The 26,974-nt window shown below is 48.4% G+C and overlaps 3 protein-coding genes across 4 annotated transcripts in view; 1 reads left to right on the top strand and 2 right to left on the bottom strand.

Annotated features, from left to right (window-relative positions):
* Nucleotides 1-3,673: 3,673 nt before the first annotated feature.
* dctpp1 (dCTP pyrophosphatase 1) lies at nucleotides 3,674-4,720 on the bottom strand. The gene has a single exon (XM_048999718.1). The coding sequence runs from the start codon at nucleotides 4,549-4,551 to the stop codon at nucleotides 4,078-4,080; it is 474 nt and encodes a 157-aa protein (XP_048855675.1). The 5' UTR covers nucleotides 4,552-4,720; the 3' UTR covers nucleotides 3,674-4,077.
* Nucleotides 4,721-4,789: 69 nt separating this feature from the next.
* gatb (glutamyl-tRNA(Gln) amidotransferase, subunit B) lies at nucleotides 4,790-17,213 on the top strand. Of its 2 annotated transcripts, XM_048999716.1 has the most exons (13): nucleotides 4,790-4,975; nucleotides 5,373-5,526; nucleotides 8,138-8,251; nucleotides 10,816-11,020; nucleotides 11,741-11,863; nucleotides 12,005-12,118; nucleotides 12,707-12,791; nucleotides 13,935-13,979; nucleotides 14,213-14,402; nucleotides 14,994-15,127; nucleotides 15,527-15,605; nucleotides 16,009-16,143; nucleotides 16,788-17,213. In XM_048999716.1, the coding sequence occupies exons 1-13, from the start codon at nucleotides 4,821-4,823 to the stop codon at nucleotides 16,911-16,913; spliced, it is 1,659 nt and encodes a 552-aa protein (XP_048855673.1). In that variant the 5' UTR covers nucleotides 4,790-4,820; the 3' UTR covers nucleotides 16,914-17,213. The 2 variants fall into 2 exon arrangements, with proteins under 2 accessions (XP_048855673.1, XP_048855674.1); XM_048999717.1 differs by lacking the exons at nucleotides 4,790-4,975; nucleotides 5,373-5,526; nucleotides 8,138-8,251 and adding an exon at nucleotides 8,258-9,217.
* Nucleotides 17,214-18,721: 1,508 nt separating this feature from the next.
* fhip1aa (FHF complex subunit HOOK interacting protein 1Aa) overlaps nucleotides 18,722-26,974 on the bottom strand; it is a 28,308-nt gene continuing 20,055 nt past the window's right edge. Inside the window, 6 exon segments of the mRNA XM_048999715.1 lie at nucleotides 18,722-20,614; nucleotides 22,109-22,229; nucleotides 23,722-23,900; nucleotides 24,056-24,967; nucleotides 25,817-26,010; nucleotides 26,142-26,221. Coding sequence (XP_048855672.1) covers nucleotides 20,415-20,614; nucleotides 22,109-22,229; nucleotides 23,722-23,900; nucleotides 24,056-24,967; nucleotides 25,817-26,010; nucleotides 26,142-26,221 — 1,686 coding nt within the window. The 3' untranslated portion in view covers nucleotides 18,722-20,414.

The raw sequence follows: 26,974 nt of genomic DNA, 5'->3' as shown, positions 1-26,974 counted from the left end.
ATCGCAGTGGATCATGTCGAATACATTCATGCCGCTTTTTCAAAGCAAGGCCCCTATTTGTCTGTTTTTTTTTGCAATGTTTCTATTTATTCTTCATCATACATATGAAAGCAGCTTTCTGCAGCATATCACACTGCAATATTCCCGACAAATACGATCCCCCCCCCCGCACACCCACCCATTCTCTCTCTTAATTGTCCTTTACGTGTAAATCCAAACTCCGCATAAAACATATTGAAATATTAATTACATATTTCTAAAAGTACCTCTAACAATAGATAAACATTGTGGCAACTTCCCCAAACATGCTACCACCACCTCCCCGTTTTCACATCTTATGAACTCATTCGTAATACAAATATAGTAATACACTATTACTTATGCATTAATTAGCCACAAACTAAGTCTTAGTTACATAATCTCATGTTAATTCATCAATGAATCGTGATGCATGTTTTATCCCAAGCAGTTTCACTGAACTATATCGGTTACTATCTGTGTTAATTCTGTACATTTTTATGAACTACTGAAGGAACGAGCTATGCACAGCACGTTAAATACTGATCTCATGTTTGTCCATCATTCATGAATCGTGACGCGTCTTTTATCTCAAGTAGCAACTATACCTGTTCATGATTTGTACTGAGTTGTTCTGTGTTGTTCTTTCCAATGACAACCAGCACGCGCAAGGTCCTTGTTAGTCGCTTTTATTTCGCCTTTCAGGGTTCGGGGGCTTGGACTTCATGGCCGGCAACACGCCGAGGTCTGAGTTAGCGAGACTGAAGCCAGCTCGTCATCAGCATTCAGATCATCCAGCCGATGGATGAGAGGAAATCTTTGTCTGCCGCTTACTGGGTGAGTGGCGGCGACTATCACTGTGAGAACATCTTGGCTCGGGAAATTTCTGTTCCCGCACATCCCTGTGGAGAGATTCAGCTCTGACCACCTTTCAGCTCAAAAGACGGATATGTTATCTTGTAGGAGTGGGGCGGGGGGGGGGGGGGGGGGGGGGGGGGGGGGGGCAGTCTGAGCCTTTTGGGCCTATTTAATTCAGACAGTCCATGTGTGCCGGTTGCCCAGGTCGCTCGCAGAGGGACCTCCTGTTTTCTGTGACTCGATGCATGTCATGTTCTGGGGGAGGTATGCTAATTAAGCAGGTCTCATGCGACGCTGGACAAAACCATGTTTGCAGGTTCCCTCATGCTTCTGGACCTGCTGGAGGGACAGTGAATTTGAACACCCCCCCCCCTCCCCCCAAATGGAACTGTCTGCCTAACTTGTAACCCTGAGCAGTCACATGTCATGGACCTGTGCTTAGATGGAAATGAAGCATCACACACACACACACACACACACACACACACACACATACAACCGTGACAGATTGATTCCACCTCTCTCGTTTCCTGGGATCCCAGCCATTTGTATAGTTAGAACAATCGAATTCCCCAATGCCAGAGCCAAGCGTAACAAAATAAATACATATATTAGCCGCAAACGCTGCAATTGGCGTGCGGAATGCAAATGGTCTTAGACTTTGCCGTGCTCCCTCAAACCGACTTTCGTAGCCAAAGCCGACGCATTTACCCTCCCGACATGATCCGATTAGGAAGAAAAAAAAATATAGGATTTTTACTTTGTGGCCCTGGAAGAACAAATATACGGACGTGTAATTCAATTAATTAGGCGAACCTGCATGACTTACCCTCAGCATCACTCCCTGAATACGGTGATTACGAGATGTTAATTTCACAGACGGAAACGCAAGCTGGAGTTCAATATAAATGCGCTCTCTTGGCATACAGTCGTGCCTCTCAATGGCTAATTAAGATTTCTCGTCTCTGACATGACGGAGGAAAGGGCTCAGCGTGTCGGTAAGAATGGTTTAACCCGTCAACGTCACATCTGGCACTGTAAAAGCGAGCTGGCGCAGCCCATCTCATTCAGCACGTCCCGCTGAATGAACTTCCCTCGTAGCATGTCATTTTTAAGGTCTATTATTGCTTATTAAAGGGCTATTTTCAAGAGCGATGGCAGAAATGAGCAGGGGTGTTACAACGCATTATGTAATAATGCCGCATTACGTAATAACTTGACAAAGTGTCAAGGAAGACATCCATCTTCGTTGTTCATTACGTAATGCACAGTGTTACATTTTCATGAGTAAAAAGTGCAACTCTCACATTTTGTAATAACTGCTGTCATATGTAATTATTTTTACGAAATGCAAGGAAATGTATTACATATTGCTTTCAAGCTATTAGAAAATGTGGTGGGTTATTACAAAATGTGGGTGCTATTACATAATTGGGTGAAAATTGGTTACATTTTGTCGAGTTATTACATAATGCGGTGTTATTACATAATGTGTTGTAACAGAGTAGTTTGATTTCTGCATCGATAGGATCCAAATCAGCCCTGCACCCCCCACCCCCCTAAACAGACACGGTACACCCAATACTGATAGGGACACACACCTACCATCCATACCCAAATCTACGGCCATAGAAAAGGAACTTTGAAGCTCACCGTGTCTGGGATAACTGTGTGCCATCAGTCATCATCTGATTCGACCCAATGGCACCCAATCAAGTGAAGGATAGCGAGGAGGCTCGGCCAATCGGTTACTGTAAGAGTGCAACGGTCCCACCCACTGCGGGGTTGCGAAACTTTTCCCCAATCACTAGCTTTCACTCAGCATCGACTTTCGAGTAATACGCAAAGTTTGTGCTTCACAGTATCAAGGGCTCTCAATTTACATGAGAGATGCCTTCTGGAAATGCATGTATAGTTCAAATTTTGTATATTTTAAACATTACTGCACTGTAAGAGCCTCACCAAATTAGTGTTTAAAACCGTTGGCATAGACAGTTTGTCATAAACCCAAGCATATGGCGCCGTTAGCAGTAACGGCAAGTGCCGGTATGTGGTATACCTCCTAGCAGTTCTGTATATGTCTCTGATTGGATACGTGAGCTGGTTCATTGGCAGACACCCATTGGGCCAGAGGCTGCCTTGACTTAATGTGCAGACACTGCCACATTTTGGCAAAATGAAGACCCCCAAAAAAAGAGTGGAAATAACTTAAACATTTATATAAAAAAAATAAATAATGACAGGTTCTCCCCAAAGCCATCTTCCTCTGGCTGGAACAGATTGTTTCTCCCATAATATCACCCCGTCTTACAATACGCCTCTCTGCACAAGCCCCATCCAGTCTGCTGAGCTACCGATCAAAAACTCCTCATCCGTAATCACACACACACCTCAGGTGGTGACTGGACAGCACTCCACCAGGGGGGGAGGATTTATTTTAAAGTATTGTAGCATGAAGGAAATCGTAATCGGCCACATTTCTCCCAAGAGTACACGGGAAAATGCCATTCCGACAGCCCAAAAGCCCAAGCTCGCAATAGGTGTTGATTATCTCACAAAATATGAATTCAAACGCATCCGTACAAATTAACAGGATTGATTTCCCCCAGGTCTTACTTCTTCCCCTTTCAATTAATCATTTTTTTGCAGCTTGAGGGAGCAAACTTAAATAGTTCCTAAAGAACAATAAAAATCACACCAGATCCCCCATGCAGCACAGTTTTATCGGTGCCTGAAATGACCTTTATACACTCGATTTACTGTCACAATACAAAGAAATGCAAGGAGGCACTGCAGCTAGTATCGAGGGCGTTTAATGGTCACAACCAAATTACAATGCAGGGGTCAGTTTGGAGGGACAGCTGATGCAACAAATTGGACATGCTGAACTATATACAGCAGAGGTGGGTAGTTCAGGTTCAGAGAGTAACAATTCAGACCAAGATCTAGACCAAAACAGCAACTGCTGAAAATACAATATGTAAACAATCCCTGCCCCGATTATGCCAACCTGGCACAAATAAAACTATCCTAAAATTGGGGGAATTGATTTTAAACCGTCCAGGTTGTTCAGTGATGCTAAAAGCAAAACAAAATATCCAAAATAAAATAATCCGCTGGATAGCAGCGTATGATACTGGACGCACGAACTTGATGTACAAGTCAGATGCGACCCAGACACGACGCCCCAGGGGCAGCTGCTCAGTCCTTGAACTCCGTGTACTTCTTGGCCGACCCGAACGCCTTGCTGACCGGGTACTTGAGACGGTTCAGGGCCATCTTGCGGAGCACGGCCTGCGGCAGGTCCACATGGCACTTCTCGGCCAGCTCCAGCAGGTAGATGAGCACGTCGCTCAGTTCGTGCTCCAGCTGCTCCCGCTCCGCAACGTTCCAGTCCGGCAGTCCCTCCGCCGTCTCGCCCCGCCACTGGAACAGCTCCGCCACCTCTCCCACCTCCCCGATCAGGGCGAGCAGCAGGTTCCTGGGTTGATGGAACTGGTTCCAGTCTCTCTCGTCCGTGAACTCCGCCTGGAGCCTGCGAATGTCATCCATGCTGGGCTTCTCGCTGAAAGTAAACCGATGGTGGGCCGCTCCCGGGCTCCCCGCCGCACCACCGTTGCACTGTCCGGCAGCCACTCCATTTGCATCGCCGTTCATCTCCCCGTGCTCAGACATCTCCGCCGATCAAGCAATTTTAGACAGAGCACAAATGCTTTCAAATAAAATCTCAAAAGCTCCAAGACACGCGTCCACCTTCCAAATTGCCGCCACGATCGGGGTTTTCGCGAAGGAAGTAGCCCGCAAGTTCCGGATATAAAATACTGTTTCCGTACCTTTACGCTGACTGCTTCGACTTATGGTACTTGTATTACGCTCAGCTTCAACCAGCCATCAGGAAAGAGGTTATTTGACTTCATTTCCCATAATGCAATGCGAAGACGACAATGGCGGCCTCCTTGGTGGGAGTGCTCGCTGTGGTTCGCAATGTTAGTGTTAAAAGGACGGCACGATCGAAGAGTTTAATATCCAGTTGTCATATATGTACTAGGAGGCTAGGAGCGTCAGCCTGTCGGAACACCAAAGCACAAGTGAAGAGAAGGTAGGTATTTAACCCCAAAAGCACCATGCAGCAGGAGAGCCTACGGTTAATAGATGCCCGAGTCGACGTGGTATCTGTCATTCTTCGCAAATGTTTGTGATGTCTGCATTTTACTGATAGTTCTGCCGGCAGGCTGTTTGCCAGTATAACAATAAATCGACGCCTGCAATCCAATCTCACCTAACCCAAGACATTTTTCGAAAACGTACGATAACATTCGTATTTTATTTGTACTAGGTACTGTTTTATACGTTTTCTGCTCTTATATTGCTGTCAATATCAGCGATAAAGTATGACATGAAATGTATTTTATTAGTTGTTGTTTTTGTGTCGTTAATACTATATTACTTCTCTCATAATGGAATGGTGACGGATTGCGCTGTCTCTGCGTCCCCAGCCTTAGCCAGGAGCTCGTTGGCGTTGTCGGTCTTGAGATCCACGCACAGATCCATGCCAGCACCAAGCTCTTCTCCGGCTCCCAGGTCCGCTTCTCCTCTCCGCCCAACTCCTTGGTGTCCTTCTTTGACGCTTCACTGCCCGGGACACTACCAGTGAGTTGCACTGCATTTTTTTGCCTTGTGATGTTTCCAGAGACATGATAGCTGTGGTGTGTCTTCCGAAGCAAAGGCGTTACTTCTGTGAGCGAGTGCGAACTGTCACTGAGTGTGGTCTGTTGGCGTGCCTGTATCAATCATATGAACTGACATTTTGATGCACTTTTCCACATAGACCTCACATTATTTTTATTTAGTGCCTTTCCTGACAGTTAACCTACCGCACTTGATGGGGACACAGCAAGGTTGATGTAATAGATATTAGAGGGCAGCGTGTGGCTCAGAGGGCTAAGCCTCTATGCGTGTGATCAGAAGGTCGCTGGTTCAAGCCCCACTTCAGTAGAACTACAAGGCGGCTGGCCCTGCGCTGTGACCCCCCAAGCTTGCTCTCACCTGTATGGAAGGCAAGATGGGTGAAGCGAAAAGAGAATTTCCCACAAGGTTTAAAAAAGTATTTCTTTTCTGTTGTATTCTTATTGTGTGGTACGGACTGTCTAAATGGGGTGAGAATGCTAGAACCCCCCCCGGCTGCCCAGCGCCCCCACAGCAGTGCTGACATGACATACAATTGTGGTCATTGTGACATACAGTTGTTTACATTCACTCATCAGGGGCATGAATGTCATGTTAATTTTGGGCTTTTAATGATTTATTTGAACCATTCTTTTTCCAGGGTGGATGATTATATAACATACATCTTCAATGATTTTTAAAAGCAAGAATTGGGTGCACAAGTTTGAATTTATTGTGGATTTTCTGCAATCCACACAAGGTCAAAATTATACATACAGGCTCAAATATTAGAGTGGGTGTATGCATATATTTGGTTAAATGTCCCTTAGCGAGTCGCACCTCGACCAGAAGCTTTTTGTGGGCACCGATGACACAGAGGTGGGTGGTGTAGCAGATATTGAACTAGCAACACAGAGGCTGCAACAGGATCTTGATTTAATTAGCGACTGGGCTGGTACCTGGCAGATGAAATTTAACATGGATCAATGTGAAATAATCCATGCAGGGAGCAGAAATATAAAGATATTTTATGGGTTCCACTGAAATAAAGGTAGCTGATTACGAGAAAGACCTCGGTGTGAACGTTGATGCTTCCATGTCCCACTCTCACCAGTGTGAGGAAGCAATGAAAAAGGCCAATAGGATGTTGGGTTACATCTCTAGGTGTGTGGAGTTTAAGTCAAAGGAGGTGATGCTACGATTATATAATTCCTTGGTAAGACCCCACCTAGAATATTGTGTGCAGGTTTGGTCACCATACCTTAAGAAGGACATCGCTGCCTTGGAAAAGGTGCAACGTAGCGCTACAAGACTGATTCCTGGTCTTAGAGGAATGTCTGATGAGGAGAGGTTAGCTGAGCTGAATCTGTTCAGCCTCGAGCAAAGGAGACTAAGGGGGGACATGATCCAGGTGTATAAGATTCTAACAGGTCTGGATGCTGTTCAGCCAAATGCCTACTTCAATATTAGTTTAAATACTAGAACTCGTGGCCATAAGTGGAAATTAGCGGGAGAACATTTTAAAATGAATTTGAGGAAGCACTTCTTTACACAGCGTGTAGTTAGAGTATGGAATAGTCTTCCTGCTAGTGTAGCGCAAGCTAAAACCCTGGGTTCCTTTAAATCAGAGCTAGATAAGATTTTAACACCTCTGAGCTATTAGTTAGGTTCTCTCCAAATGAGCTTGATGGGCCGAATGGCCTCCTCTCGTTTGTAAATTTCATATGTTCTTGTGATTTGAGGTGAAGTTAAAGAATTTGGAGGTGGTAACCCTTCTTCATTATTCCATCCATTTTGTGCAGTGCACCAGTACCACTGGCAGCAAAACAGCCCCAGGGCATGATGCCGCCACCATCATGCTTGACAGTTGGTACAGCGTCCTTAAGTTTGAAGGCCTCACCTTCACTCCTCAGAACATACCTTTTATGATCGTGGCCAAATAGCTCAGTCTTTGTCTCGTCTGACCATAAAACTTTTCTCCAGTAGGCATTTGGTTTGTCCATGTGGGCAGCTGCAAATTTCAGTCGAGCTTCAATCAGGTGCTGAGTTTGGAACAGGGGCTTCTCTCTTGGTCGGCACCCTCTCAGTCCAAGGCGATGACAGTGACCAGCAGGTTCCACTTCAGGGCAGCCTTGAGCCTTAGTGGTTCCTGGGTTGTTCCTGAACATCCTAACCAATTTCCTTTCAGCTGTGATATCTGGGACACAGTTTGGGTATAATTTTGACTCTGTACGGATTGCAGAAAGTCCAAAACAAATTAAAACTTTTGCACCCAATTCTTGCTTTAAAAAAATCATTGAAGATGTTGCATAATCAATCCACCCTGGGAAAAAGAACGATTCAAATAAAAAATTAAAAGCCCTGAATTAATATGACATTCATGCCCCTGAAGAGTGAATGTAAACGTCTGACCACAGCTGTATACGAGAAACGGGCTGTAGAAGAAGAGTTTCCTGTCCAGTCTTCCATTACAGCATCTCATGATGGTCAGTTTATGTTTTTCCAAGTCTGATATGTGGCTCGGTTGGTTCAGCTGTTGCAGTGAATGACCACTGTGATCTTTCAGTGCTGGAATAACAGTCTCTCATCCCTACAGGTGCTCAACAGAAGATGTGTGGAGGCTGCTGTCATGACAGGCCTCGCCCTCGACTGCACCATCAACAAGAAGTCGCTGTTTGACCGCAAGCACTATTTCTATGCAGATCTTCCAGTGAGTCATACATACATTACGAATGAAGGTTTATTTAAAAGCTCCGGTTTCTCAGAAATACGCGTCTCCATCCATCCTCGTGTAGGTTTACGGGGCTGTAATTGAATTCGCACGCCAAGTCGCTCTGAACAGATAGATCCTCATAATCCGCATCTCTGCTGTCGACAGAGACGAAGGAGAAACCAGTTCCCTTAAATCCATTAAAAGTCTAGTTTAGTGGAGGCGATATTAAGCAGGGAACTGGGACCGTGACAGAATGGTTGGATGGTTCACTGTCCTGTCCCCCCAAGCTTAGGGGTAATCTGAGCTCTGTGCAGGATAAGCTGTTATGTCACAGCTAATTGATATGCCAGAAGAGTATGAAAGGTAACGTAAGGGGATTAAGGACAAGAATTTTTCTTTTTAATGACCGGCTCTTGAGCAGGTCTTATATTTTACATATGTATCTGTCCCTTTTAATAACTAGTTATCCAGTTATGGCTGTGTAAGTTTTTTTTCTTCATATTTTTGATGGTTAATTAAAGCTTAAGAAGACTCCTTGTCTCATATGGAACTGACTGCATCAATATGCTGATGGTCGGATCTCTTTACCTAGCAACTGTTGATGCTTGTATAGCCCGCCCACCACATGATTGACACTTTGAGGATCCTATGAGGATCTTCTGTTGCTAGCCAATGAGAGGGCTTATGTTCCTTCCCCCCCATCTATGTAAGGGCATTTTGCTGCCGGGTTTATTGTAGCATGGCAGGAGTGCACTTCTTTTTATTGGAGTGTTTGTTCTGAAAGTACCGGAGAGTTACTGGCCCCGTTGTTGTTTTCGTTGTCTTTCGGGTTGCCAAGCGTTGCGTCACATGCCTATGCTGCTCTGCAGGTTTCAGGATGTCCAACTTTGGTTTGTTTGTTCGTTTTGTTTGTTTGTTCTCACATGGCATGAAAGTAGGATTTGTCAACGTCGACTCTGGCCAGTGAGTGACACCACTGTAAATACTTATATAAAATGTCGTACGTTCAGTCTTTCTGTTTATCAGGGCCACCGAAACAAAGTTTCGTTATGAGGGACCCTCAGCAATTTTTCTGGGGTTCAGTTTTTTTGTGGGTGTTACTCCTCCCAGTTGGCCAGACATTTAATTTCAGGTGATGCTGCTTGTAGGCCAATTGCATAGGTCTGTTATCAGATGTGGGGTTACATAGTTACATAACACCCTCGAGGTTATAAGAAGCCATAAAGGCTGGGCTACTTTTGTTTTATTTGTGGTGTTTGTGTTGATCTTTTCATGATTTTTCTGTAGAAGAAGTGATGGATGGATGGATTGAATGATTAGAGATGCGCAATATATATCAGTTAACATATCAGTATCGGTTGATCTTTGTTAAAAATCTAGACACTGGCATTAGTCATCAGTGTCATTCTCGGTTGATATTGCTGTTTGATGTTTGGACTTTATCAATATTAAAAGTCAGCAGTACCAGAGCTATAGATATAACTGCTACGATAATGGAGATGATTGCATCGGACTATCGTCCGTTTTCTGTAATGGAGGACGAGGGATTTCGTCGACTCACTCGCCACTTAGCACTTTGCTGCAATCTCTCAAGTCTGCTTTGCTGACGTATCACTGCCTGCGTTATATAATCTGGCTGCTGCACACATTAATGGGATCTTAAGAAGTAACGTCAGTGATGTCAGTTTCACAACAGATTTGTGGAGTTCAGAGATTAGCCGATTATCGTTATCGGTAATATCACGCAAAAACAGTTAGCAGTTATCGGTGCAGGCCAAAGTTTCGGTGCGTCGCTAAGATGCACAGATGAGTAACGTATATTTCTGACCTGTTGCCGGGATGATCGTTTGTTACATTTGTATTTTGTGTGACAGAAGGTCATTTGCCAAAGCAGATTCAGGAATAAACAAAAAGTAATTGCCTGGGAAATCTTAATTAAAGAACCTTTTAAGATGAAGTTATTCCCGCCACCCGATAGCTGAATTCCTGCTTCTCGTGCCGCGATCCGTGTTTTGCTCTTGCACGTATGCGTGATTAATCGTTGATCAGGTATGACACGCAGATGGTAGCGGTGTATTACTTTCGTGCTCGTTTTTTATTTTGTCCCTGCGTAGCGCCAGTGTCTGTGATGGATGTTTAGTTGTGCCTGGCTCCGGTTACCATGGAAACGTGTCCGACGTGCTGCCTGTATGGAGAGGCTCCCGCAAATCTGAAGGAATGAAATATTTATGCTGCTTGTGTGATTCGGAGCCTGGCGTGAAGTATCAATATTTTAGCAGTGGGTTAATTACTACTTGTAGGTAGCTTGTGCTCCCCACTCCCCCCACCCCCGCCTTCGACTGGTGTGTTTTGACGTGTTTTGAGCAATGTGCTGTCGGCGTAACGTGTTATTAGCGTTCAATGATGCAATTATAGAGAGAGGCAGAGTCTGTGGAAATGCATGGTTATTTCAGCGCTGGGACTGGAGGGGGTTTATAATTAATTGCTAAGGTGGGGGGTGAGCTCTTGATGACACCCACCCGACCACCCCCCCCCCCCTCGCCCCGGCCGCTGTGCTCCAGGCTGGCTACCAGATCACCCAGCAGCGGCTGCCCATCGCGGTGGATGGGCGGCTCTCCTATGTCGTGCCGGTGGACGGCAGCCAAAAGCACGTGATGGAGATGGAGAGGAGCGTGAGGATCAAGCAGATCCAGCTGGAGCAGGACAGTGGGAAGAGCCTGCGGGACGGACACCGGAGCCAGACGCTCATAGACCTCAACAGAGCAGGTGCGTCACTGAGCTCCTCCCACAGCGCCCCCTTCAGGTAGCTAGCATGTTGCCCTGGAGGTGCTGGATCCCGCCGTAGGGGGGAGAGTGTTCGTGAGGGCCTGGTGCTGAGCTCAGAGAGCAAGTGCCGCACCTGCGCCATGTGTGCGCTGCCGTGAACTGTGTTTGTGCTTTGCCCTGTAGCATTGTTTACAAAACTATGTTGAGTATGAAGTTAAGGTATTTAGTCAAGGAATGGTGTTTGATGGGAAAGTGTGTGCGCATGTGATTTTCGACAGTGTCAGCCGTGTGGGCTGTAATATGGACTATGTGTGTTTGGGTGTCTGTCTGTCTGGCTATCTTTGTCTGGTTGAGGTTTGATAGCTTGAGCCTGCTTTGAGCTGTCTGTCTGAGGTGTGACGCTGACAGCCTGTAGCGAGCTGTCTCTGTGTTTCTGTCTGTCTGTCTTCCTGTCTGTCTGACATTGAGGGCTTGTCTGTCTGACGTTGAGTCTGTCTAACATTGAGGGAGGGCTTGCCTGATTGTCCGTGTCTGTCTTCTGGTCTGTCTGTCTGCTTGCAATGAGCTGTGAGCTCTGTGTGACTGCCATTCTGTCTGTCTGACTCTGTCTTCCTGTCTGTCTGACATTGAGGGAGGGCGTGCCTGTCTGTCTGCTTGCTTCCCTGCAGTGAGCTGTTTGTATGTGAATGTGTGTCTAAAGGCCGCACTGCGTCCCCGCAGGCATCGGTTTGATGGAGCTGGTCATGGAGCCTGACATGTGCTGCGGCGAGGAGGCTGCGGCGGCCGTGCGGGAGCTGCAGCTCATCCTGCAGGCGCTGGGCACCTGCCAGGGCAACATGTCGGGTAGGTTTACCAGCAGGGGGCGCCACGGCACATGGACAAGAAGAATGCGCCGAACGAGATCCCGTCTTTAAGGGTTATTGTGCATCGCAGAGGATATTTGTTGCCAGCGTCTGCCACCCCCCTTCCCCTTTCCGCACGTAGAGGGCCAGCTGAGGGTGGATGCCAATGTCTCCGTACACCGGCCCGGCGAACCGCTTGGCGTGCGGACCGAGGTGAAGAACATCAACAGCGCCCGCTTCCTGGCCCGAGCCATCGGTGAGCGTGCGGCCTATAAGCCGACTGCTAACTGGAGCCTGAGTGAGGAGCATAATCCCAGTTACGATTTCTAGGGATCCCCCCAGGGGTGGCAAGGAACGGTGGTCACGCCGTCTCAGTGGGCGGGATCACGGGGCCTTCTTCCCCTGTCCCTATGCGTGTGCCGCAATGAATGCGCCTGAGATTTAACTGCGAGGCACAGATAATCGCAGAAAATTCAGCGGGATCCGACAGCCCCCTTGGTGCCCTGAAAGGTCCCCGATGCAGTGATGAGAGACTGAGTCTCCTCATGAGGGCCGTTACGAGGTTTATTTACATTTGTGTACTGTTGTTATTTCATTTTTTTTAATGTGGCCTGAGTAGACTTTAGAGCAATATGAATTCTGTCAAATTACTAAATTGACGCGGCCTACTTTTTTGAGTTACTTTAGATTCCGTTTTTGGCCAGCGTCCACCTGGAGGGTAACGGATTAAAGTTTAGCTCCATGTCATAGCAGTTTAAACCGGAGGCCGGGTCGGCAGTTCTGGCCCGGCAGCTGTTCTGTGATTCCGTTGGCGGCGACGCTGAATCTGAGATGTTCCTCACAGACTACGAGCTCCAGAGACAGATGGCCGCCGTGGAGAGCGGCGGGACCGTGGTGAACGAGACGAGAGCCTTCGATTTCAAGTCGGGGTGAGCTTGGGTGGAGGCGGAGTCCCGGTTCCCCATCTCCCCGTTTCATACGCACGCTCTACCCAGCTGTCGGAGCTGATTACATGGAGATCAGCTGGGGGCGTTTGCCGGAAGGTTCTCAAGTTTGTGAGAGGAAGCAAAAAAGCCTCGGAGAAATGCAGGGCCGAGCGGGCCTGCGTGTGCGCCACTCTCATCTCCCTGGGTAGAATCTTCCGGTTTGTTTGGTGTTAACCGTTTGTTCTGTCCTGCAGTGCTGATCTGGAGGAAGCCAAACATTTTTTTTTTCACAGGATCTGTATCGTCGCTTCAGAACGGAGCCGCCGGCGGCTGTCACTTTTCGCTGCTCTGCCCGCGGTGTGTTTTGTTGTTGTTCTGGAAAATTGGATTTCTGCGCTCCCACGGATATTTCCCAGGGACCAAAACACGTCTTGCTTTACTGCCTTCCTTTCTAATACAGCGTAGTAGATGATGCGCACTGCGCTGCGCTGTATATTCATATTCGGGAATTGAACCAGTGGTGCTCGCCGTTATCGGCGTCACGATTGAGTCCGCCTGCAAATCAGACCGAATAAGGCCGTGAGTAAATGCTGTTACGCGCTGGGGTGTTGGATAAAGCCAGCCGTTCGTCCAGAAGGGACCTGCGGCTGTATAAGTAGCAGGATTTCCGGACGGGAGGGAGGTCCGTTTGTACTCCAAAGGTCAGAATGTAATAATACAATTAAATAAATAAAACAGTGAATTCTGCAGATAGTCTGGTGATTCCTCTCCTTCTGAGATTGATTATTTCATAAAGCCACCAGGTCATTGTTGTTTTCCTGTAGCTGCTTTTTTTCTGTTGAGTTTATTGGCTGGCTTCACCCCAGGGGGTTGTGTGAGCCCGGGATGGGGGGGGGATGGCGTGTTGCTCTCATGTTGAACCTAAGTACAAATGTTCCCTGGGGGGCAGTGGGAGTAGACCGTCGCCGATGCGTCTCAATCCATTGCGTCACCTGGGGGGGGGTCCATCATCTCGCTGTCACGTTTCCTGCCAGCCTGGGGCTATCTCAATATCTATGGCGGGGGGGATGTGCTGTCATCTATGTGTGGCAAGAGTTTGTTTATTTGCTTGTTTGTTTATTTTGCTGTCATCCTGATTGATTGCAGCCAGACCATCCCCATGCGGGACAAAGAAGGTCTCCAGGACTACAGGTAAGCACTGTCTTTTTCAACCGTTCTGCGTAGCTTGGGGGGGGGGCACTATTGCATTAGTCCAGGAGATGGAGAGGTTGAAAAATAGATGGGTACTGATGAATAGACATCAGTTGGAACATGATGGGTGGGGGGACATGGACATGCACTTCTGAGCGTGTCGGTGGTACCTTAGTATTGTCAGTAGTATCGGTACTCCCAGCCGGTGACACATCACGCCCCCATCTCTGAAGGTTCATGCCGGAGCCCAACCTTCCCCCACTGCTGCTGTATGACCAGCAGACGGCCCCCATGGATGCAGACCCTACGCAGGTGATCCTAATCGACCAGATCCGGAGGCAGCTGCCGGAGCTGCCCAGGGTGACCAGGGAGAGGCTGGTGAAGACCTACGGCATCCTGCCTGAGCACAGCTTCACGCTGGTGGTGAGCGGAGCCCCGTGGGTCTAGACAGCCGAGGAGGGGTTTGCTATATATGTGTTTAATAATGCAGTCAAGGCAGTTTTATCCAGTAATTATGCATAGCTTTAAATGTTTCGACAAAACACGAGCCCCTATAGATGGGAGCGATATTTATTTTTTTTGTTTTTTGTAATTCGGGGGAACATAAGACTGACCAGTTTTCATAGGGGTTTTGGACCCATGAATGATGGGCATTCCAGTGGGCCAGTCAGGTTTCAGCTCTTGCCCCGCCCCTGCATTCTCCCTTTTGCAGTGTGGAGTGCAGTGGGCAGTGAAACATATTAGCCACATGGTGTACAAATAAGCCACTATTAAAGGGCAACCCTAAAATCCCTCTTCGCACAAACAGCCTCTGTAGTACGGTGAGAGAGTGCGATAATCAGTAGTGAGGCAGTGACGTACTAAATGAAGTACATGCAATTAAGGCCTGAGGAGTATGCAGTTTAATGGCCAGTAATGGGACTCTCTAGGGTCTGTGTAGATCTGTCTCGGTCGCCTGTGTCTCCCCAGAGCAGATGTTCACTGGCGTTACATCTGTGCCCTCCCCCCTCCCAGAATGAAGACGGCCTGGTGGACTATTTTGTGTCTGTGGTCCAGCGGACCAGAGCGGAGCCGAGGAAGGTGATTGGCTGGGTGCTGAAGGACCTGCTGGGCCAGTTGAAGCAGCGCTGCCTGAGCACGGCCCAGAGGTTAGCCCCGCCCACCACTGCCGTGAAGACTTTCCGGGGGGCGATGGGGTGGTATTCAGCCTCCGTCTTCTGATCTCGCGATAAAACCTTGCTTTGTCCTGCGTTTATACCTTTCGTTCACTCCATTCCAGCAGAGCTGTGTGGTTTAGCGGTTTTTATATTCAGTTTAATTTAGCGTGAAACGCTGATATCTAGCTAGTCCTCTCCGGGTAACTCCCAAGCCAGGAAGCTGAGATGAGAAGCAGATTGTGTTTTAGTCATTTTGCTGTTTTATGTCATCTGTGTGCTGTTGTGTATTGGGAAACGCTGTTCTTGGTGCGTCTGTCCCAATCCTTTTGGGCGGCCCCCCCTAGTGGTAGGGCTGTGTAATGATCTCTCGGGGGCCCTTCTGGCTTTCAGTCCCATCTCGCCGCATGCGTTGGCAGAGCTGCTGGACCTTCTGGAGGCGGGACTCATCTCTTCGCCGGCCGCCAAGCTGGTGAGCTGGACCCGGATTCGCTGTTTGTCGCTTCAAGCTCAGAGCAAGAGCAAACAAACGATTTCTACATATTATGAAATTTTTCTTGTAATTTCAGCTGCCATAAAACCACAGCTGTAATAGACATTGTCATGATGTGCAAAGCTGAGCTCATATTATCAAAATTAAGGAATCAGTTTTAATGGCATTTTGGGCTAAATTACAGCCGGTAATGGGGAATAATCAGCCAGGAATGTGCTGCCTGCATTTGTCCATGGAGGTATGCAGTCATCTTGAGTCAGTGGAAGTTAATTTCCCTCACTGCCCCCTGCTGTTCTGAAGAGGAGTTGCACCATGATAACTGCATCATGGAAGGAGCTGGGAAACGGGGGCAGCACAGTTAATGCTCTAGCTGTGTGTCTAGGTGTTCCAGGAGTTGTGGAAGGGGACGGGGAGGAGCGCGGAGCAGATCGTGGAGCAGCAGGATCTGGGAGCGATGAGGGACCGCGGTGAGATCGAGCGGATCTGCCAGAGTGTCATCGACTCGCACCCGGAGGAGGTGAGCCTCGTCGTGGGGGTTCTGGCTGAAAACACGGCTTGGGGCAAAACACCCCACCGGGTCTGGGGGAGTTCTCTCTGCGTGGAGATGGGGCCTGTCTCAGAAGCGTGCATCTCTCAGGGGAAGGAGAATCTCTGCTGCCTGGTAATAACAATGGTACTATTTTAAGAGGAGGACCGTGGTTGTGTAACAGTGGAGGAATTCGAGATCTATTTGTGTGCCACTCGGTGGTGCAGGGAAGGTCTCTGTGCCACCTACACACACACATGGACCATCCATTCATTTCTATGAGCAAAACCCTAATCCCAACAATGACGACCTTAACCCTCTACCCAGCCCTAACCTTAACCATAAGTAACCAAACAAAATTCGAGACTTTTGGCATTTTTAATTATTTTAGTTGCAGTCACGAATTTCTATAAAATTGAGTTTCCCCTTGTGGGAATTCAGAAAATGGTCCCTACCACATCAAAATAACAGGCCTCTATCACATTGTGAGGACATTTGGTCCCCACAATGTAATATATACATGACTGCATGTATGAGTGTACGCACACACACACACACACACACACACACACACACACACACACACACGGAAAACACTGTGAGGATGTAGCCCATGTTCTGCTTTGTCCCTGCAGGTACAGGCTATCAAGGGTGGGAACAGGAATGTCTTGAACAAGCTGATCGGCCGGGTGATGAAGCAGACCAAGGGGCGTGCCGACCCCTTGCTGGTGAGGGCCCTCCTGGAGGAGAAGATGTCCTGAGGCAGGAGCCAAGCCCCACAGCCGGAGTGAGCTCCTCCCAGAGGAGGTTCGCGTTTCCAGCTCAATTATGGCTGCCAATAACAGAGACTGGCACGATTTATTTGTGACTTTTGGAAACGTGGAGTCTCGACTTGCTGAAACCTGCCGGCTGGTCCTGGTTCTCTCTCTCTCTTCTCTGGAACACTATAAGAAAATGGTAGCAATTTTTTTTTTCTTTATTTTTCACAGGCAGGAAGCTCGAGTCCCTTCCTGTTTGTCTCCCAGTGTCAGAACATGAAATTAAAAAAATCGAGAACTCCACACGCTTATGGATTCCCTTCCCCGAGAGGTGATGGCGCTCAGGTTGGCGTGCGAGGGGATCTCCTTGTTGCTCCCTGGGCCGCTCCCCCTGATTGGTTCGTGAGTAGCAGCACCTCCGAGGTGCCCGTGCATGGAGGAGAACGAGCTAGCGAGTGACGGCCTGGCTCACTAACGCTCCATCGGCAGCGACTGGGGAAGAACCCAGGTGTGGTTTAGCCCGCGGCAAACCGATATGTCACTAACGGGGAGAGCTTGGCCGCCACAGGCCACGCTGGTGCAGTTATGAGTCTGTTCTTCTCGCTGGACACGTTTGAGGGGCTCAGGAATGCAGGAAGCATCGGGACGCAGCGCGGGACGCAGCGCGGGTGCGTACGTGTGCAGGGGTGCCGCTGTCTTCTTACTCGGCGGAGAGCGCTGCCCTGTGGCGGGAATGCAGAACTACCGAAGACGCTCACTGATGCCTTGGTTTGTTTACCGCAGTGACCAAAGTGGACTGGGCTGCTCACAAATGGGGGGTGCGTCTAGGAAAGAGTGCACCCCGCCCCCCCCCCCCCCCCCCCGAGGTCAGCGGCAGCTCGGGTGTGGTTCACCCTAACCCTGATCCTTTTCATCTTGCACGTGTCTGGGTGTCAGGTGTAGTGCCGCACTCATCCTGCCTCTCAGACGCGTCTCGTGCTCCTAGGATGCTCACGCACAGCCTTCCGTTTTTCATCCTCATGTCGTATCGCCGGGAGACGCCGAGGGCTGAAACCCGTCCGTGCCGCTCGAGGCGTCGTGGCGGATGTGCCGGCCTGTAACCGCAGACACGTGGCCCCGGAGGCCCTGATTCATGAGGTATCCCGATTTAAAGCTGTAAATGAAACGCTGCGCCCTCTGGTGGGCAAGTACGGGCTTTTAAATCTCTCTGAACCTCTCTTTGTATATGTGCCAGTCCCCAGAGAAAGTGTAATCAGAACTGTACGTTTCCTGGATGAAAGAGAGTCTTGGTTGAACTAAACGGCTTACGAACTTCCAGATATTAACTCCCCCCCCCCCCCCCCCCCCCGAGCCTGACCTCCTTTCAGCTCCTTCTGTAGCACTCAGGGCTGACTGTAAACAAACTTTATGGTTTGAAACGGTAGCTGTTCAATGTCTGGCTCCATTTATTTTAAACAAGCTTTTCCAAGCAGCTGCTCTTCTTGAGTAGACAGGCAATGTGTGAGAAGGCGGCTTTTATTAACGGAACAACGCCTTAAAAGTGGCTGTCATGTGACACCGCTAAGGATGCTGGGTAGGCACAGGAAGGGGCCGAACAGATCCTGGGCGTGCAGGGTGGCAGGAATGTTTGGAGCCAGTCCGGGTGTAACAGGTGCGGCTTGGGGTATCCCGCGCACCAATCGTATCAAAGCCTGACTGAGAGAACGTAATGCCGGCCGCTTTTAGCATTCCACGCTACATAACAGCACGTTGTCTTTTGTATGCCGATCGAATGTCGCACGTACTCAGTATTGCGGGCAGAATCGATGAAATCTGTCTTTGGGCACAGTTTTAATCATCAAGATACAAAATTTTGACATTTTATATAACAGGACTCTGGTTTTTTAACAAAAAAAATAAATACATTTTGGAAAGTCAAGGCAACCGTATTGGGCCGTGTGCTCTTCTAGTGGAAGACTCCATGACTGATCAGATACGGGCCAGTACAATAACGGCTGTGTCTGTACTCACCAACACAATGCATGCAGCCTAAATGTCCTCAGTGACCCAGTTCACTGTGCCTGACCTTCATACAGTACTCTGTACCATTTATAGCCCAAACAACCTTATCAGGAAAAGAGCTTTTATACATTGTTGGTAAAAACATGGCAGTCTAATTGCCTTCTAAAAACGATTGTTTAATTATACCCCCCCCCCCATCTGAAGTAGTAATATATTTTTCACCCTAATTTGTTTTGCATAGTTTACCTTCTAATAATTGGAAAAAAAAAATACAACTCGTATGTGCAAGAAGCAATAAAATAAGGCTGAAGAGAGACTGACACCTAGACAGGCTTGCTCCGAATTACTGAACCCTGGACAGCGCACGTGGAAAGAGGAGTGTGCGACACAAAGAGTTTCGATGGGCCGACGTACCTGCCGCGTGTTTACCGTCAACAGCACCCATTTCAGCATCTTCGCTTGTCTATTTGAATGGTTCGTGTCAAAGACATTTCATATCACTGGGGGAAAAAAGTCATTAAAGCAGTACAATGGTTATAGGAAAATGCTGCAGATGGCTTTCATCCGCACGGTCAGGAGTACCCTTACTCTTAACAATGGTGTTTTTCCATGAGGATAATGCTTTCTGTCATCTTCATGTCCCCGTCTGTCTCACAAGCTGCCTGGCCTATTCAGCACCCAACTCCCGCAATTTCATGCAGCCGGTCAGTGACCCGCCGGGTTCGTCTCCCCTCCTTTCCCGAGTTGCGCGGTACGGCTGTAGTTTCGGCAGCCGAGCTCCTTAACACCCCTCGTAAGCCGAGCAGCGAATCTTTTCTGAAAATTACCACATGGGCATCCCTCCCCAGGCCCATAGTAAGGATCGCGGTGCATTAGGTGCCAAATGGACCGACGTACGTTTTAATTTGACCTGTCCTCCTTTGAATGAATCACAGGCGTCACGCTTGAGGATTTTCTTCCTACCCTATGGCACATGAATACGGCTTCCCATGTAAGACCTTACTGAGATACAGATATTCCCCATATATCTGCCAATCTTTCACCCAATGACGATAAGGTTTATTGTATCCCACAATGCACTTGAACATGACCCTCAGAATTATGACGTCTGCGATGGAGCGTTCAGCTGTCACCCAGGAGCCACAGGGCTGAAACGACACGCGACACCCTAACCCTTGGGCTCGGCTCTAATCCTGGGGTGTGTGTACGTGAGGAATAGCCGTGAAAATAACGGAAATACCCCGACTTCAAGTTAAATTCAAATTTCGCAACAGATGGAAGGCAGGCAGATCCACCAAAGAGGTATCTTCTTCATCAGGTAGCTCCGTGGACGTGAGATACAAATACGTCAATGTCGTGAAAAACGCTCCAACACCGAGACGAACCTGTTGCACGCTGAAGATGCAGCGGCTGAACGGTGCCGTCCGTGTCACCGACGGTCCGCAGGACCTGCGAGTGGCGTTCGGGTCTCGTGGAGCCTGTGGAGGACGGTCTCCTGAAGGCCTACTCCTCCTCGAGGATGAGAGACCCCACGCCGTGCTCCTGAGCAACGGCTGCCAGCTCCTTGAGGAATTCAGTGAAAAGCAGCGTGGCGAAGGCCGCATTCGTGGCCTGGGGGGGGGCCTTAAGGTGGGGCGATGACAGCCTATTGGTCCCCCTCTCATGGAGTCCGAATCCATTCTCCTTCGTTTCCCCCAGAAGTTCTGCACGGGGGTGAGAAATTCGAGATTATCGTGTTAGACCAGAGCTCTTACAAAATGGGCTATAAACCAAATTTGTTTATTTAGTGGTATCATTTACTGAAAGTAATTCTCACCATTCCTGTTAGACACCATAGCTTTGCCGCGGTCTCGTTTTTGCACTAAATAATTCCTAGAAAGGCAGCGACTGCAAGCGGGCAACAAAATCTCACACCTAACTGAAAATGTAGCACTCTTTCAGGCCTTTTTGCAGGAAAGAGGATTCAGAAGGAACAGCATGGGAACTGTCTCACTCAGCTGGGCCGGCTGAGCAGCAAACTCCCAAAATCCGAACGACAGGTGAGAGGCATCGTGGGCGAAAAGCAGCACAGGAAATGGAATGCAAAAATACATTGATGATGGATCACTTCTGGTGACACGAATAGCTCAATGTAAATGCAAAACTGATCATTTTGCTACGTGACTCTCAGCGCTTACCCACACAGAACTTGTCTATTATTACAAATGAGATGCGACGCACTAACTACGCTGACACGTCCAGAGACGCAAAGTGTGGGTCCCAATTCATCTTAAAAACGTCACTCCGCTCATTGCGACACCGTAATGCACGTTGCGTTAATCCTGTTGGTCTCAAACATGCTTCAAGGCAGACAATCATGGCTAAACATACAATTGTCTCCTTGTGTACTGGTGTGGCTTAACAGGATCGATATACCAGGATTTAGGTATGGTTTCTTTGTGTATGTCCGGCAGAAGTGCTATACTATTTACAGAAGGAAGGCTCAAATTCCTCCTTATAAATATTTAGGTCAGTTTCTTATTGCTGCAGTGGTTCTAGGTTCCAGTACATCTCATTTCTTATTTATAGCAGATGGTAGCGTGACCCGAGCTCGAGGCTCAATGCCTGCCCTGAAACTATGACTCCACTCTACCTCTGTTCCTCCACTGATCCCATCCACTCTTCCATCTTCTGACTGCATACATTACAGGTAGTTTACAGAGGCCAATTAGCCTAAATGCACGTCTTTGAGTGACGGACGGAAATGGGAGTTCCTCAAGGAAGCCTGTGTGGGTCCTATGTGCACGCAAACTCCTCCCAGAGGGGGGATTCGAACCCTCAATGGCGCTGCCCACTGAGCCGCTGCCGTGCCTGCGTGTTCGCTTCCTTAAGGCAAATATGTGTGAATTTGAAATTATGAAGTTAATATGCAAGATAAAAAGCATATTAACAGTTCTGTCATTTTATTCTGCAAAAATTACACTGCGGGGTGCTTTGGGAACTACACAGGAATTGCATAAACATATATCCAGCGGCAGTACTTGGCGCCACCCAAGCCATGCATTTGTATGGTGCCCCCTGTTGGCCACAAACAGTCACTACACCGGATGGTGCATGATGTCAGCTAATTGAAAATTTGGGTCTGGCTGCTTCAGGGTCTCCGATGAGTCACATAATAGGAGTTAAAGGAGTGTCCTACGTGCACCGGATTGGCTCACCTCTACCCCGTAGGACATTCTCTCGCGCCAGAAGGCACTGTTGCCCCTCCTTGAGCAGGTTCTGGAAGTTCTTTGTAGTCGAGGCCAGGTGTTCAATCTGGTTCTTGACGGATGCTAGTACCTGGGGGTACAAAGTCAATGGGCAGATAACGGAAACATTAGATGTTTCTCCAGCAGTGTTTGCTGAGATGCTGTTCCACATTCTTCTTACCGTTAAACTGATCTGACTCCATGTTATACAATAGGTTCTTTTGTAGCAGATACCTGCGATCATAAAACCAGGTCTTGTAATCCACCATCTGAGATTGAGATCTCATTGTTGTCAACCCATCTGGGAGAAATTCCATGCATGGAGACCCGTACATAATCTGTTTGTGACCTCATCCATTTGAGTCACCCACCCAAAGATGATAGACTATCTTCTTCCACACTTTTCAGCTCCTACCGCACTCTGAAAATCTGACATAGTATGTGGTACTCTTCTAGAACTCCTTTAAATTATTCATCCAAAACCTCATGATATATTCATGAACTACTGCCACTCATACCCTTTCTTGACGGCACATGTACCAAAGCCACATTTTTAATGAGTCATACTCATTGATGGTTCAGTTTAAATTCATAAATTAAAAGAAAAAATGTGTTTTTGTGACTGAGATCTGAGATTGTCCATCGAAATGAGTTAGCCATCTGTGTGTGCTTGACTGCAAGAACTATCAATATTTCCTGAAGTTCTACATTTAATTTGCAGTCAGCCTCCTTAATTTGACTTTTTTCCTGTCTTGAATAACCGATAAAATATCTTAAAAGGTTTTCCTTTGGAGCATGCGCTTGAGAATTGCTTAGTGGCAATAAAGAATTCTGTTTATTGAAATGTTTTTGAAAACTGTAACCATTTTTTTTTTTTACAGTTTTCAAGTTGAGTTGTTTGACTCTCAAGTGACTCTCAGGAAATTTTGAGAGTTTAGATCAATAAGAAGAAAAGAAATGCTTAAGTCTTCTAACCTTCGAATTTACACCAGAGAAAGACATGTGATATTTGTTCCCTTCACAGAGGGAGCCTGTATGTGTGACAAACCTGGTTGAAGGAGTCAGTGAGTGACAGAGAGTCAGTTCCTGGTAGAGGGAGTCAGTCTGTGACAGAATCAGTAACTGGTAGAGAGAGCTGATGTATGACAGAGTCAGTATCTGGTTAAAGGAAGTCAGTCTGTGACAGAGTCAGTATGTGGTAGAGGGAGTCAGTGACACATTCAGTACTTGTTGGAGGAAGTCAGTGAGTGACAGTCAGTACCTGATAGAGGGACTCGATAAGTGACAGTGTCTGGCTGGTAGAGGGAGTCAGTGAGTAGCAAAGTCAGTACCTGGTAGAGGGAGTCAGTGAGTAGCAAAGTCAGTACCTGATAGAGGGACTCAGTGAGGAGCAATGTCAGTACCTGATAGAGGGACTCAGTGAGTAGCAAAGTCAGTACCTGGTATAGGGACTCGGTGAGTAGCAAAGTCAGTACCTGGTATAGGGACTCAGTGAGTAGCAAAGTCAGTACCTGGTATAGGGACTCAGTGAGTAGCAAAGTCAGTACCTGGTATAGGGACCCGGTGAGTAGCAAAGTCAGTACCTGGTATAGGGAGCGCACACTGGGCTGGAACACCATGTTGGTGTTGAGCAGGAAGGAGCGGAGCAGTGGCTGGGGGTAGGCGGCCAGCTGGGTCAGGATGCCTGTCAGCAGCAGGTTGATGTGGAGCGAGTTCTCCAGCATGTGCTCCAGGCGGGACAGCAGCACGCTGACGAATGGCCCTGTGGGACAGGGGCAGTGGGCTCAGCACCATGGGCCACTATAGAGGCTGCCAGCAGTGTTATAATGGCAGACAGAATGCCAGCACAGATCGGACGGAGAAAACAGGGAGAAAAGTGAGAAGCAGGGGAGAAGGTGACATGCGTGTGCATCTCACCGGTGAACGGCACTCCCTGAGTTCTGCTCCTACTTCTGTCCTTGGATGTCAGGGGAGAGGGCGTCTTATCCTGTTCCGGCGTGTCTGGAGAGAAGGAGGAGAAGTCCACCTCCTCCTCCTCCATGAGGGATAATGGGCTTTGAACCTCCTGTTCCCCTTCCTGAGGGCTTCCCGGCTCCACACCCAGAGCCTGGATGAGATCCTCGTACTGGGACATGAGGTCTTCCTCAGCACCATGCTGGCCCAGCCCAGTTAGACTGTTCCTATGGCTCATTTGTCCACTACCTGCCTCTGGCTTTGCTGACGGAGTCCCCGGGTCACTCTCCTGGGGGGAGGTGAGCCCGTTGCTGAGAGCCGACTGCTGGAGGCTGGGCCCATTGCCTGGCGGAGATGGATTGGCCCCCTCGGGCTTTGTCACGCCAACTTCCACGACGTCCTGTGCATCCTTCTGCGCAACAAGGTTGTAGACCATGACGTCGTCCTGGAAGTCCGACTCCTCGACATAGGAGCCCTTGATGAGCATGATGGCGCTCCTCCTCATCTCCTGGATGTGTTTTGGCGGCTCGGCGGGGACTGGAGGTAGAGGTTCTGGGCTGTCAGTCGGGGACAGGGCCGTGTCATAGCTGTCATCCCACTCCAGGTCCAGCTGGATGGACCGGTCGCCGGCGGAGCTAAGCTCAGAGGTATGCCGGGGGGCATGGGTGTGGCTAGAGCGGCGCGGCTTGCCGTCGTCGTCCAGCACGTTCAGCTGGTATTGGTCAGGTGGGGGGTCCTCCCCGTCGTAAGGAGCCGACCACACCTGGCATGCCTTGACGCACCTGGTGATCCTGCTGCGGGCATCCAGCAGGTAGTGCAAGTAGCTGATGTCCATGGGCACCTCAGCGCCGATGACGGTGATGTAGTCCGAATCATCTGTACAAAGGGCAGAAATGTGCCAACAGCAGATCAGTCTTTGTAAACATAAGATAAGTAGCTCAGCAAGTAGAGCATTATGCTAAGAATGCAAAGGTTGTGGGCGCAAATCCCAGCTATCCTGCCTAATAAAACAACTATTGTAACCCTTGAGGTAAATATATTAATAAAATAACTGTAGGCTCCTGAGGGGCGGCATGGTGGTGCAGTGGTTAGCACTGTTGCCTCACACCTCTGGGACCCGGGTTCAAGTCTCCGCCTGGGTCACACGTGTGTGGAGTTTGCATGTTCTCCCCATGTTGTCGTGGGGTTTCCTCCGGGTACTCCGGTTTCCCCCCACAGTCCAAAAACGTGCTGAGGCTAATTGGAGTCGCTAAATTGTCCATAGGTGTGTATGTGTGAGTGAATGGTGTGTGAGTGTGCCCTGTGATGGGCTGGCCCCCCATCCTGGGTTGTTCCCAGCCTCGTGCCCATTGCTTCCGGGATAGGCTCCGGACCCCCCGCGACCCAATAGGATAAGCGGTTTGGAAAATGGATGGATGGATCTAGGCTCCTGTAGTTCAACTAGTACAGCATTGTGCTAACAATGCAAAGGTTGTGGGTTCAAGTCCCACGGAATGCACATAAATTGTGTGCTTTTTCTCTCTCTCTCTCTATTGTATGTCACTTTGGATAAAAGTGTCAAGTAAATATAAAATGTGCTATGAAATTACACGCAGCTGGAATGCCTGTTTGCAATATGATACGGTTTTTTAAAGATCAGCCGGCAGAGCAGGGGGATACAACGTTATGCTGAAGCATGCGAGCAGCTGTGGTCACATGACCTGCAGGCTCCGCCCAGGTCCATACCTATGCTCTCCGTCTGTGAATCCTTTGACCACAGGATGCAGTCCAGCTGCTGCCTGAGGGGAGGAGTGGTGAATCCAGAGGGACAGCATGAAGGCGTGAGGGCCAGGAACTTGGCCGCAGACACGGAGTAGCAGTCCCTCTCCTTTATCACGCAGCGCTGACTCAGCATCATGTGACTGCAGGGGATCAGGTACCTGGGGGACACAGGTGCAGGGAAGAAGGAGGTGGGATTTAGACAAAAGGGAGGTGGGACGTTCAGCATCTCGGCCAATCGCAACCAAGGCTGTGTGGTAAACAGGTTTCAGTAGCCAATGGTGTTACTCGCCTCAGGATGAGCTGCAACATCACATCCTCACAGTAAAGGCCAATCAGAGTGCGGAACAGGGCCAGGGAGACCGTGCCAAGCTGGAAGAAAAAGGTTTCGCCATGGATGAAATGGATTTCAACACAAACAGCACAACAGTGTTTCCTTCGAGGATTCTCTATGTATTTTAGAAGTGGCCCCCTGAAATCAAGATGTTATGACAAAACGCAAGAAATAATAGTTTGCGTTTCTACACATTGGACAGTACAAATATAACTTTTCTTATTATTATTACTATTTTTTTTTACCTCTGCCAACACCTGCGCCATGTAGTAATAAATATCATAAATAAATGTTTATAAGAAACTGGAGAGGTGATGATTTCTGTATTTCCTGGTTTCTAGTAAATAATACTTTGAGATGGGAGACGGCAAGTAACAGAACTAATCCAGTATGTTAGGGCTTGTTTTCTAGGAATCCAGACAAAAGTGCTTTTTTCATTATTTAATACATCTCAGTTTCACCATTTATATTTGGTCATTTATGTGCATGGTATAGTACAGAAAAGTACTACGCTTAGCAATATAAAATACCAGGTACAGCAGAGGGAGCGTGTTAGACTTGACTGCTGACTGACGGGACGTAAGGTGACACTTCCAGACCCCCCAGAGCCTCTCCTAACAGATTTTGAGATGAAAGGGAATTTCCTCGAGCACAAATAAGGTGCCAGGAGCTGACTGTTTTTCCACGGCACCCTGAGTGCACGTCTGAAAAGGCTGCAATAAACGGCTTCTCTGCCAGAATAACCGTCGCTCCCCGCTGAGGTGAGATTTGCCGGCACAATAGCATAAGCT

This window comes from Brienomyrus brachyistius, unplaced genomic scaffold (assembly GCF_023856365.1).
Source record: "Brienomyrus brachyistius isolate T26 unplaced genomic scaffold, BBRACH_0.4 scaffold47, whole genome shotgun sequence".
Lineage (NCBI taxonomy): Eukaryota > Metazoa > Chordata > Actinopteri > Osteoglossiformes > Mormyridae > Brienomyrus > Brienomyrus brachyistius.
Note: the sequence above shows the minus strand (reverse complement) of the source record. Positions and strands in the feature narration are given on the sequence as shown.

Coding starts and splice junctions, on each gene's coding strand:
- dctpp1 (XM_048999718.1), bottom strand. CDS start 4,551: ATGTCTGAGCACGGGGAGATGAACGGCGATGCAAATGGAGTGGCTGCC.
- gatb (XM_048999716.1), top strand. CDS start 4,821: ATGGCGGCCTCCTTGGTGGGAGTGCTCGCTGTGGTTCGCAATGTTAGT. Junction 5,527..8,137: donor CACTGCCCGGGACACTACCA/GTGAGTTGCACT, acceptor TCATCCCTACAG/GTGCTCAACAGAAGATGTGT. Junction 16,144..16,787: donor TCGACTCGCACCCGGAGGAG/GTGAGCCTCGTC, acceptor TTGTCCCTGCAG/GTACAGGCTATCAAGGGTGG.